The sequence below is a fragment of the Pleuronectes platessa genome, chromosome 10 (assembly GCF_947347685.1).
Source record: "Pleuronectes platessa chromosome 10, fPlePla1.1, whole genome shotgun sequence".
Classification (NCBI taxonomy): Eukaryota; Metazoa; Chordata; class Actinopteri; order Pleuronectiformes; family Pleuronectidae; genus Pleuronectes; species Pleuronectes platessa.
Window position 1 is genome coordinate 24,850,382 of NC_070635.1, and position 13,654 is coordinate 24,864,035.

A 13,654-nucleotide genomic window follows, 5' to 3' on the forward strand; every position below is an offset into this window, starting at 1 on the left:
AGTGGTGGGCCTTATCACTTTTAGGCTCACTGGCTGACTCAGCTTAGCCCCCTGCCCGGTGCCTAGCTGCCTGTGGCCAGAGGCCAATCACCCAGGCCCAGTCAGGCTGGTCCACCCTTAGTCTCTCAGCCATGGCTGCAGATATGTGAGATATAAACTGCAGCAAACCCCCCCACCCCTCATCCTCATACTGCAAGTCGCATGACTGCACACATTAAAGGAATTAAGCGCCTGAGTGATGCTTCCCGGCTGGGTTCCCTGAAGAACAAGAGCAGCTGTGTGGGGTACAGCCTCTGTTCTGTCCTTCTTTGTCTTTCCATCACTATCTGTTTCTGTCCCTTGCTACCCCCGCCGCGCTGCTGTACGTCTCACCACCTCTGGGCCTGTGAGCTGCACTAGTGAGAGCCAGGGTCCTCAACAAGTCAGAGTGACTAAATCCTAACAGCTGGAACGCACTAACTCTCAGTGGACACACTGTCAGATACATATACATAGAATGTTGGAACAAATGTTCAACTCATGGAGATACTGTCTTCTCTTAACCTTAGTTATAACATCTCATTTAACACTATCTCATTTTTTGGCCTTTTACATATGATTTAAAGTTTCAGTAATAAAAATCATACCACCAAAAGTCAACTGGGTGCAGAGCTCTTCTTAAAGCAGAATTGGATTAACGTTGGAGGAATTTGCACATTCTAAATCTGATATAGTGTGTTTTTTGTTTAGGGGCAAACAGGATCTCCAAGAGCACAAGATGTAGATTAGGCATTGAGATTTAAGATCGAAGGTTGGTTGACACTTACACATATTCACCATTACTATGTTCCTAGTTGTTTTTTGTTAAAATGTGCGATATATAATGACAGAAAAGACTCTGATTAAGCATTGTGTGTGTGTTTTGTTCCATATATACACATTTGGTGTCATCTATATGTTGTATAAAATGTATAAATGCTGTGTACTTGTGGGCAACTAGGGATCCACTGTTGTTAGGAAACATCTGATGAGTTGGGCAGTTGCTAGTTTCATTACAGCTTCCTCCTATTTCTTTAAATTACCTGTCACCTTTCTCATCGTACCCAACTGTTCCACACCGGTTGGCCAAATAGGTATAGAAGCGGGCAGCCACTGTTGCATAGGAATAGGTGGTTGTTGTCTGGAGGAGCTTGAAAAATTGCATTTCAGTGTGAAGGCCAGGTTTTGGCTCTGTTTTTCTCATAGACCCCAACCACAAAAGAGGCCCAGCAAGTATTTTTTTCAGAATCCATAATAATTCTGTACAACAACAGCTCAAGGAAGAAAGAAAGTCGATTAACTGTGCTCTCTCACCATCAAGGCCTTCAGCTCAAGTACCAGTGTCCCAGTAAAAAGCTAATTGACCTCAGAGAGCTAGACTTCAGCTTGTAACACAGCTGGGGAGTCTTTGTGAAGCAAATTAAATTTTTGTTCTGAATAGACGTTGAAGCTAGTTTCTGTCAATTCTTTCTTGTTTTATGTTACTTATTGTCCTCATTCTCTATCTTATTGTATCATTATGTCTCTGTGGAATTTGTATTATCATACATATTTTATTTATACAATTTAAATCATCAACAACCCTTCTTTATTTTGATGCTATATGGTCATTCTAAAATTTGATTACCACAGTCTTACAAGGCATACAGTATACTTGTTTTATATTTTATGATTTTTATTCCAAAAATCTAAATTCTTGTTTTGAAACTGAGGGTGTATTTATGAAACATTTATTACCTTTTTCTTCCTCAAATAAATCTGAGGAAGAGTGAGTAAGACTGACATTTGTAAGCCCTTTGACAGTATGGTAGCTCAATCATAATGAAATATCTGTCTAAAATATTTTTTTCTCAATGGTCTTCACTAAGAAATATAACTTAGACTAGACTCCTGTAAACATTTATTTTAACATTATCAATGTTAATTTGATGTGATATTTTCATCCTAGTTTCCACTAGAAGCAGAAGTATTGATATTAGTTTCTGACAGAATACTTGTATGTCCCTGCAAAGTGCTGTTCCAGACACCTTTAGTCATCACAGCAAGTCATTAGTCAAATGTATGTACGACGGCTCTTTGATTGTGAGGTCATGCACACGTGTGTCTGTGTGCTCAGTAGGGATGCTCCCATCTGATTCTACCACTGAACATTGGTCTGATGCTGATTCAATAGCTGGATTAAGTGTGACAAATATGGCTGATCTATTACATTCATGTTTATGTTAGTCTTTGTTTATATCTGCTTTTTATTCTATATCATATGTAAGCAGTGTGCTGGTGGATCCCTACATCCCTTAAAGGAGGAGTGCCAATATAGCACGAGGGAGCAGAAAACTACAACTTAAATCTGTTCTTAGCTGATTATGTGAATGAAACTGAAGAAGGTGAAACATTTCAGCTATTCACATAGTTAGACACACAAGTGCAACGCGCAGTTAAATGTCCGTTTCACAGGGAGGGTGAAGTTGTGCGTTTGGTATTTCGGTTACAAGATGAGCATGGGTCATATTGGAATGGGGAAGGATTGAGATGTACTGTGTCAGCATGTGTGGTGGCATGGCTTGACCAACCAGACATATTTTTTTTATCTTAAAGGATAGGGTGCCCCATGCGACAAAGTAGTGTAATTTGGTGAGGGTTGACCTCACTTGTCTTAGAGATGGAGAGATAGAGAACAATGTAAATCTGTAAACTATTTATCCCCTATTATATATTGATAATTTAAAAAGGAAAAATTATGAATCATATGGATACAAATTAATCCCTACTCAAGTTGGTGACCTGCACCACGGTCATCAGTAATCGGACTCGGACTCAGTAATCCGCTGAAATTAAACAAATCTATACTCAATAATACATTTTATGTTAAGATTATTGTGCACTATTTATTCCAATAATAAATTATTTTAAAATTTAAAGAATATAAACAGTGGGGAGACTCTTATATGTATTTGAAATTGTTACATTTGTTTTTACCAAGTTAGCAATGTTTTTTTTCTGATCAGTCAAACTCTTGTTTATGATCTTTACTCAGTAAATTAGTAATATCTAATAATAGATGAGGTATCAGTATCGGGATGTAAACGTTGGATGGGTGAAACCTGTGTCTTGTTAGCTCCTGGGCTCAATATTTCCAGGACTGACATCTCTGTAGACTTTCCCTCTTAGAGACCTGGGTGAAAGGCTGAAGTGGGGGATATAGTGTTGTATCATCATTACACTTTTACTCACCTAGTTTCTTGCCTCTGGTTGTAGATTTTTTTGGAAACCACAGTCTTTAGTATACTGTCAGTTTAGCTTAGCTGAGTCAGTAGCCAGGAAGCTGCTTGTCCCCTGGTGGTGCGTTCATGGAGGTAATCAAGGGTGATTTCGTCTTAATTCCCACCACCGCACAAGAAAGTAGGCCAGATAGTGGGTAGCAAAAGCTGTGTGTATACATTATTGTGTTTGTGTGTTTGTGTGTGTGTGTCTCTAAGTAACTAGGCACTGGGTTCTCTTGGCCTCAGATGGCAAGGAAACAGGCTTTTCATGCCCTGCAGTCACAACAAATTAGCGAATTAATAAGACATTTGGTGTTGCCTGGCCTTCCTCTTGACTGCCTGCTCTGCATGAAGGGAGCTGACCCTCCACATTGCTACACTGCCCAATGGCCATACAATTTCATACTCTCTCAGCCCAACTGTGAACCAAATGAAGAGGTCTATAAAAGTGTATTCTCTCTCAGCCTTGCTTTTGTGTTGATTATATCTGTAAATTTTTTTTTTTTTTTTTTTACAATAAGCAGCCGGTAAACAAAAAAACCCTATTGCATTAAATTGTAAAACAAAACAAACTTGAAAAGAATGCATTTTGTTTATGACATGTTTTATGAAGTCTTTTTTTGTTTCTTTTTCATGCAGTCTGGTGTTGGCCTTGCGTCAGCTTGACAGAAAGACAAAAAACACAAGCGAGACCGAATAATCTATAATATAGCTAAACTTGCTTGATTTTATCTATCTGAAGTGCTCGAGTTCTGTTCTCGGTGAAAGTAAACAAGTCCCACATTTCTTTGTGTATCTCTTGTGTGAAAAAGAGCAGGGAGTGCAGGAGGTGTTGGTGTACATGCATGCATGTGGATGAGCCTGAGCACCGTGATGCTTTTCCTCCTACCCTGGGGAAAGGCTCCGCAGTGTCACTGCTGCCCATACTCGGTGGCTGAGCAAGGAGGGCCAGGTGGTGGTGCCGAGTGCAGCACAGTCAAGCGTGGACGCAGCGCATGCTGACATTTGCCTTCACTGACTGCTGCAGGGAGAGGAAAAATCTGTTTTTCCATATGCTTGTGCTCGTTGCAACCCTTCCCTCCATCCACTGCATCCCCCCTCCACTGCCCTCTTAAGCCCCCCCTTTCCCCGTTCTTAACCAGATGGCTCCCTGAACATTGTTTACCTTGGGTGACGGTCCCAGATGCAGATTGTGTCCGTCGGCATCCCCATTCCGCCCAGTTAGTCATTCCTCTGCTGCCTCTTAACTTGAGTGTCAGTTGTAGCTCCCCGACTTGAGTTGCTGTTGATTTTGGGTCTCTGCTCAAAAACACCACAACAAGTAAACACACTCATTCATGTACACACTCTGTCTTTCTCTCGTTTACTTTCTCTTTGGCTCAGTTGTCAACACTAGCGTAGACACATGTTTTCACACCTTCCCAGACTCTCACCAAATCTGATAATAGAGTTAGTTTTTTCAAGTTTTTTTGGGGGGGGGGGGGTTGGGGGTTACAGTTTTTTCCCCATCTCCACTTGTCCATGCATTGTGTGTGTGTTGACATATGGGAACTCCCTTATGGCTACATATTGAGGATGGAAATAGGCCTCCAGATGTTGCCAGCATGGAGGGCCAGATGTATTTAGCACCACTGGGTAGAGTGCCACAACAGCATGCTGTCCCGGCAAGCTGAACCTCGCCCTTACCTCCTCGATCCCAAAACTAGAACACAACCGACAGGACAATGCTCTCTCCACATGTCATCCAAAAAATGCCAATTCAAGGCTAAATTACTCAGTTAGACAGAAAAGTGACACTTTCACACCTTTTTGAGTGGAAGTTACCTGAAAGAAAATTTATAGATATATAACATGTAAATTACCAGGCCACGAGTGAAAAGCCCAAGGTTCACATTCCACCGACTGTGGCTTGGGCAATCCTGCTGATGTCCTTGGCCTTGAGGAGGAAAAGCTGTAGGTTGAATTGCTTTTTCATTGAATGTGTTATGCGCAAGGAGTGGCTTTGTGAATAGAATTTGTGCGAAGGCAAGGTCATTTTTGTGTTCAGGAGAAGAATTGTGAGAGTAAAAGTGCAGGCTGTTATGATGATTATGATGGTTTATGGGTCAATTGAATTTCTTTGGCTCGGACATAAGCGGGTCCCGGCCAGTGATCTCTCTGCCAGCCTGCTCTCTTGACTGGCTTGTGGTGGTGAAGTGCTCAAGGAAAACCTTCTTGTTTACCAGTATTAGTCTGATGGGCCTAGGGCATCAATATATGCCCAGTAAAATTGGCTATCAGAAAATAATACATATTAATAAAAAGTATTAATATTACATTTTATTTACTATATAGTACAAACCTCATTGCATTCTTTAAGACAATGATAGCATTTTTAGCATTGTAAATGTATTACCATGACTGACTTGCCACTTTGTTAAAGAACCATAGGCAATCATAGTGACTTAGGTATAATGTTGCAATGGACCAGCTACACAGTGTTAACTCTCATGCTTGTGTATTCAACGATCTATGTGATGTTGTAACCTACATCACATAATAAAGGCTCTGCCTACTACTTTGCTCTGACCCAACTTCTATTCAATATTAACAAGAGTATACAATGTTGATCCTTAATAAAATCAAATCCCCTCCTACCAATTAAGTAGAATCAGTCAGATAGTAACGAGAAAGGCTCTCAGAGATGTTTTCTTCTGCCAAGGCCCAATAGTCACCTTATGAAACCACATATATATATTCACTATCCAGTTTTCTGTTCATGATTTATTATTTAATCCAGGAAAATGTTTAAAAATGCCTCTACAAACATCTTGTAATGTTAAAGAAAATGGAAAAATGTGCTGGATCCGCCCCCTGATCCGAATTAGACTTCTTCCCTGTCCTATACCACACCCTTCCACCAAGTTTCGTGGTAATACATTTGGTAGTTTTTGCTCAATCCTGCGAACTAACAGACTCATTTTTTGATAAATAGAAATATAATAGAAAAACACACAAAAAATGTTATATATAACTATAACAAATCTATGTGCGGACTCATAAAGAGATTTTTTCTCCTCGTTCAGGATTTTTCCAGATAACGGTCTAAATATGTTTCATGTATAAGCAGGCAACTCAGTGTATGTGCATCATCCATATTTGCAACCTTACTTTCTTTTTTATCTTGAAAACCAGAACAGCCACAGTTCACAATAAAGTGAACTGTTGATAAAACTACTGAGATAAAAAGACGAGGTATGTTCGGTTTGTCATTTCCCAGAGTAAAAAACTAAATTGTTTTATTGTGCAAGCATATTGGCCAAATGCTTTTCTTCCTCTAAATGAAGATATCATCCAGTTTTCGCAGTCAAATAGAAAAAAACTGTTCTCAGTCTAAAGCAAACCAATATATTTGCTTTATTAAACATATTATATACAACATGAGTAGGAGTGGAGCTGATTTTAAAATTGATTTTTTTCTGATACATATCACATTCTTCCACCAAGTTTCTTAATAATCTGTCCTGTAGTTTTTGCTTAATCCTGCTAAATATCAAACAAACAAACACATACGACACATGACCTCCTTTTTGCAGGTTATTACATTTTTATTGTACATTGTTTGGAATCTGCTGTTGTTTCCAAACTCATTTGTACTTTAAGTGCCGTGTTTTTCAGTATGCCTATAGTCATATCTTCTCTGTATTAAATTACTCTGGCGTCAGAGGAAAAATCTGCTCTATCTAATCTATAATATTTGTTTGCATGTTATAACTCTGCTCAAAGCTTCATTGGATCCGACCTCTTCTTATGGCACAATGCAAGGTGTAGGAAAATTAAAGTATCTCTTATCTGTTGTTGCCACAAAGGTTCAGTGTCAGTCTTATCCATCCTGGCTTTATACATGCTGATAATTCAGGATGTAGACAGAATACACTCCATTCTTTTTAACTAAACAGACTGCATGAAAGCTTTAACCTCTTTAATCTAATGTCTATTTCTTGGAATCAGTAGTTGCTATCACATGGTACTTAAGAATTATTGCTTTTACGTCATTGTGGTGTTAACTTTGTTGTTAGCTGCTGGCACGCCATCACACAGCTACAGTACCTACTCCAGTCTGCCCTAGCACACTGTATGACACCGTTAGCTTTGGACCATCTGTGTCTTATTTGCTGTTTAAGGTTAGTTTTCATTGGTGATCGGGACAAACAGCTGGCTCTGGAGAATCTTCTCTCCAACCCCTTCCCCCACCCCTCCCTCACTAACCAGCGGAAACTTCTACAGCTGTCATCTGCTTCCCCAAATGACCCAGCTTTCCTTCCAGCTGCCATCCCAGCAGCCTGCTCCCAGCCCCTGTCTCGCTTCAAGGCCAAGCCCTTTTTTTTTCTTCCTGCATCAAGCTGTAATCCCATTTTTAAGGGAAGCTGAAATTTTTTCAGCTGCAAGGTCGACTTTCACCCTCATTCTCAACCAAATTGACAACCCAGCCACCATCTCAGCTGCAGCTTCAGGCTCGGCTGCCAAGTCGTGGCACAAAAATAACTATACAATTGAAAACAGGGTTTAGAAATTGAATCATTTGTCAGTTTCAGAGATTTCCCTCACACCGTAACCTCACAACATTTCTCTAACTTGCAGGCTACACTGTTGTCTTTTGCTGCATTTTACCATTAAACATTGTTTATGAGATCCGGCTACTGTGTTCTAGCAGCATCACCCAAGATCATCAAGCTGCGAGAGGAAGCATCAGATTATTCTGAGCCATCCAAAGGCAAGAATCCAACCAGTAACAGCACCTTGGTTCCTGTCAAAGGCATCAATAACCTTGGCAACACCTGTTTCTTCAATGCTGTCATGCAGGTTGGTATTACTAACTAACATTATAATTTCCTGGTTGAATTTGTCTGCTATAACTTAGAAAAAAGGAACGGTAACGGGGAAAAAACAACATACATATTTTTGTCACGTATGATGAAATACTAGTGCAGTGACTGTTCTGAATCTGATGGTTTGGGATGTACTGTTCGCGTGGCCTGTGGTACTGTTGCGGAGCTACTTCAGAATTATTCCTCGTCATGAGTGAGTCCTCCTCAATCAGTTCTACAACATACTGTCTCATTTTAGTGTTTGCTTGCTGCACATTTTGTGCAGAGCTTTATATACCGTCTATGGTGCAGAGTATTCATTTCTGGGGTTTCGATATAAGTTTGAATAATTTACTTTACTGGTGTTTTTCTTTAACATTGCATGTCGGCTATAAGTAAACGAGAGTCTGCAGATTCGAGTTCACAACTTTTCTAAATACTAGCTCACATGAAGGAAATCCGCTCAACTTCCTCAGGCCTTGACACATGGACATACACATGGCGAGTGTAAAGCTAATAAGATGAACAGTTCTCTCGATATGCGAGGCACATACAGAGAGATTTCTGCATTAACTACATACTGCGGATTGTCAGATAGATGCTGCATAGTACAACACCATAGGGTTAGAACCAGTACCTTATGAATTGACATAAGTAAGTATGATTGCTTGTATCTGTCATTATAAATCTTCTGCATGATCTCATTATTTTTAAGTGGATGTCTTACTGAAGATAACCTGCTTCTCAGTCATGGCTTTATCTCAATGGACTTTGTGATAGCCTAATGAGTCACAGGGATTTCCATTCTAACATGACAATATGCATATGTTTGCCTTTACAAAGCATAAACACATCCCACACAGTGCTTCTGAGGAGTCTGGCCAATATGAACCAGATTACATTCTCTTAATGACTGATTGTAAACAGGTTAGACCTTGAGATCATTTTGGAGTATATTCAATGCAGCAGTAAAAGCAGTGCTGGCTTGGACACATTCACCTGCCCATGCATGAGTGGCACTCAGTTGGTGCAGAGCACGTTCACATACAACACAGCTATAGAGCCTCCCCAGTCTTTCTCTGGTCGTGTCATGGTGACTGCAAACTGACGTGCCTCTTCAACAATGAAGCTGTTTTTCCCTCCATTTTGTTAATCACCCTCAGGGCCTTCCTCGTTGATTGAAATTCGAGTGAGCGCGCTTTACATGCTTTTCCCTCCCTCACCCTGTCTGTTTGTATTGTTTCCTTGAAAATTGCAATCTTTCTGGTGAAAACACATAATTGTCAAAGGATGAGTTGTGTCTGCATTCACAATGCCAGCTCCATTGTGTGTTTTCCATAGCAACTGTCTTCATTGCTAGGATGTGACAAAACAAATATCTCTTGAAAGCGGAGGAAAAGATGCTCCTCTAACATGAAGGGACAATGGCTGCTTCAGGCTACCTCCTCACCAAGGATCTCTACATTTCAAACTCATAGATCCTAGACAGATTTGAAAGCCTCTTTCAGAATAATGAACTCACCACATGATTTTTAATTCTAACCAAAATGTAGGTAACTCTCAACGAGGATATTTTAATTGACCATTGAATTGCCACAAACTACGTTTGGTAACGGTTTCTTATCTTTGAAGGATTATAAAAGTTTTTTTGTGGTACCAGTGTTTGTATTTTACCTGTCTAAGATATTGTTGATGGCACTTTTTATTTGATAAATAGTAAGATATGACCAGTCTTATGCTCCACTGATTTCTTAATGATTTTTCAACTTCAGTGTCTTCTCGTACCTGCATACCTTTTCCCAATGCCATTCAATTCATTGTTAATTCATAATCAAGTTTTATGTGACATGGTGAAAATAATAGTATTCTATCCCCACAGAATTTATCCCAGACGCACGTGCTCATTGAGCTCATCCAGGAAGTGAAGGAGAAAGGATACAAGCTGAGGATCTCCCCCCCTGTGGACACTAATTTGGTAAATTTTTCTAGAATGTATTGTTTTCCTCTCAAAGTTTAGTCTTATTTAACCAGACCACAGAGAGGACAAATTATTTATTGTAGGGTGCCGCTTCTGCAGTGCCCAGTGTCCTTCAGTACAGAGGTTCCTGATTAGCTCTCTGTTATAAAGGTCCTACTTGCAGGCTCTAGGGGAATCTACCCAATTAGAATTTCACTGTAACTTATGTAAGCTGATTGGTAGGAGACACACCTAGCTTCTAAGTGCCTTCATCCAAACATATACCCTACTTCCACTGGTATTATACTGAATAGCTATGGTGACAACACCCAACTCTACATCTCCACCAAATCCATCACTCCCGTCACTTGCTCCACCCTCACAAATTACCTCACAGATATAAAGACCTGGACTTTCTCACCCTCAACAGCGGAAAATCTGAAAATACTCATCAGCCCCAAATCAATCACCAACTCCTGCCACAATTTCTCCCTCTCCATCGGTGGCTCCACTCTTCCCGCATCCACTCATCTTCGTCTCAACCCTGTCCTTTGAACACCACGTCAACCATATTACATAAGCAGCCTTCTTCCACCTAAAATACATTTCCTGAATACGCCCCTCCCTCTCCCCCTCAGTTGCTGAAACATTCATCCACACCCTGATCACCTCATGACTCAACTATATGATGGAATAGCATCCTTTAAGACAACATCCAACAAAGTCGTCAACAAATTACAAAACTCAGCTCCCCGTCTGTACCAGAGACCACATCACCCCCCTCCTTCAAAACCTTCACTGGCTCCCAATTCAACAAAGAATACTGTTTAAAATTCTCTCCATCACAAACAAAGCCCTCCACATCCTCGCCCCCGCTTACTTCTCTGACCTCCTGCACTGGCACAATCCCATGCACAACGTCTGATCCACCAACCTCATCACCCCTCTTACCCTGTCCAAGCACCGAACCTGGGGGGACGGGACCTTCTGCATCGCTTCCCCCTCCCACTGGAAACTCTCTCCCCCAACACCTCAGACATTCTCCCTCACTCACCTCCTTCAGAAATGTACTCAAACGCTCCTTTTTAAATCTGCTTTAAATCTGCGATTTATTTATGTAATATATGATCTTTTAACTTCCATAATGTTGCCTTGTTGTTTTGTTTGTACTGTCACTGTTTTTACCATGTTAGGTGCCTTTGAGTACCTTCTTAAAAGGTCTATACATATAATATGTATTATGATTAATAGCTGTATGCGTCAAATAGTATTTCCAGCCACGCCCGCTCATGGCAGCTCTCCTCTCATGATCAGTGCACTTGGTAGGTGCTAGGGAATTATTTAGTGGCTTTGTAAGCCCCAAGGATCTGTTAAAAATATTTGTCTAGAATAAGAATCAGTAAGTTGTTATAAAACATCCAAGTTCCCCATTTACTATAAAAATGAAAGAATAAGTCCATTTCTACTGTATAAACTTTTTTGCTTGTCATTCCTGCCATAACAAATTAGAAGTAAATTTTTCTTAATTTTGTCTCCATGTCTTCCAGAGTCTCTTGACAGTAACGCTGCCTAATCCAGAGCCCCTGACATCAGCCATGTTTCTCTTCCTCCAAACCATGAAAGAACCCGGGAAAGGCCACGTCAATCCCAAGATCCTTTTCAACCAGCTCTGTCAGAAGTAAGGCACTACTCCTTATACTTCCTTTCACCATAGATCATCTCATTTGTAAGTGCTCATGCAATGACAAATGTTTGGGTATCCTAATGCATTGCTTAAGTGCGGATGATACCTGCGGCATTAATTTGGGTTAAACAGTAGGAAGTCAACAGGTTTTTTGATTAATATAAAATTCAACTCTTTGTTTCTATGCCTCCGGCTACTGAAGGCATAATGTTTTGGGGTTGTTCCTTCCCATTCTCATTAATGCAATATCTCAAAACTTTCTAGAGGAAATTTCTTCAAATTAGGTACACATATTTGGTTTACACGATGAACTCATTTGAATTTGGTTGTCAAAGATCAAGGTAACAGTGGCCTCACGTGCTGTGAATGGGATGCATCAGGACTGCCCCTAGGGGATTTCATTGCATCTGGCACAATTCACTTTGACTCATGGAGGACCTGCTTAGAATTTGTTGGTCAAAGTTGGTCTTTGACCTCTGAAACACATTTTGCCTTGTGAATATAACCCACCAGAAACACCTAAATGAAATTAATTTAAATTTGGCCCACATGTTTACTTGGACTCACCGATTAACTGTTTTGATTTCGGTGGTCAAAGGTAAATGTCACGGTGGACTCAAAAAACATGTTTTGGCCTTTTGAATGTGTTATCTCAAGACTACCTAAAAGTATAGTTCACCTAAAAATGGAAATTCACTCACTACTCACCACTATGCCGATGGATGGGTGGGTGAAATCTTTAAGTCCACAAAACACTTCTGGAGTCTCAGGGGTAAACTTTGTTGACGCAAAGTTCAATACAATTGAAGTCAAAGGTGACCTAGAATTCAGACGTATTAGAACAGAAAAAACACAACATGCCTCCAAACTGCTCGTTTGGTGTCATCCAATTGTCCGCAAGCCCGGACATTCACATTCGACTCGAAACAAGGTCATTTACACCGAGTTTCCATCCTTGCCGACACTTGGATGACACCACAGGAACAGTATAGAGGCATGTTATATTTTTCTGTTTTATTACATCTGAAGTGTAGGTCAACATTGACAAAATTATGTAGAAATATGTAGAAACTGCACTGTTTGGTGGAGTCATACAGGTAATGCAGTAATGATAGTTTAAGATAGGAAACAAAAACAACTGCGTCAACCCCTACTTATTCATAGATCATTTAATTAACATTATGGAAGTTAGAACGGACCTTTTCATCTCAGTTTGTATTGTTATTAACATGAAAATTACCAGGGAGGATACTATTACCTTTACTCACAGTATTTTCCATAATCTGCGGCTGTTGGCCAAATACTTGACTACTAATTACTAAGTTCTCCTAGTTACATACAATTTTACTGTGCTCTCATATTTTGACTTTCTCCCATTTGACTACGCTTCTAAGACAGATTAAGAACTTAATCAAACCACCTGTTCAATAAACATGTAGAAATGTGGTAGAAACAGTTGGTGGCAGTGTGCAGGAGACATGTTTTACCTAACAACAGTGTGGTTGTAAAGCTAATACCAAATTGTTATAGAGAAGCTAAAACAAAAAATGTCGGTCTGAGTGATGAATCTGGTTCAGCTCTAGAAAACTACCCCCCTTGACAGTGGTACCAGTCACAGCAGCAGAGGGGAGAGAGGACTGATTCATTTCTCACGTCACTACTCTTTAAACAATATTTAGTTATGTCAGATTCTCCAAATCATGTTTTGTAAAGTAATTATGATATAATGTGTAGGTCTAAAAACACTCCTGCAGTAACATATGATATGATTTTTTTCACAGCATACATTTTATTCATGGCTAAAAGTTTGTCTTGTCACTGAATCACTTCCTCCTGCTTTGTGTGAAACAAGGTGAATGTTCATTCTAAATCTTCCTTCTCCTTATTT

The 13,654-nt window shown here is 40.0% G+C and overlaps 1 protein-coding gene across 4 annotated transcripts in view; it reads left to right on the forward strand.

Annotated features, from left to right (window-relative positions):
• usp45 (ubiquitin specific peptidase 45) overlaps nucleotides 1–13,654 on the forward strand; it is a 38,777-nt gene that overhangs the window by 6,398 nt on the left and 18,725 nt on the right. For 2 of the 4 annotated variants that reach the window (XM_053432028.1, XM_053432030.1), the window contains exons 6-8: nucleotides 7,969–8,120; nucleotides 10,005–10,100; nucleotides 11,630–11,760. In XM_053432028.1, coding sequence (XP_053288003.1) covers nucleotides 7,969–8,120; nucleotides 10,005–10,100; nucleotides 11,630–11,760 — 379 coding nt within the window. The remainder of the gene's footprint in view (nucleotides 1–7,968; nucleotides 8,121–10,004; nucleotides 10,101–11,629; nucleotides 11,761–13,654) is intronic. The other 2 variants (XM_053432029.1, XM_053432031.1) reach the window with 1 other exon arrangement.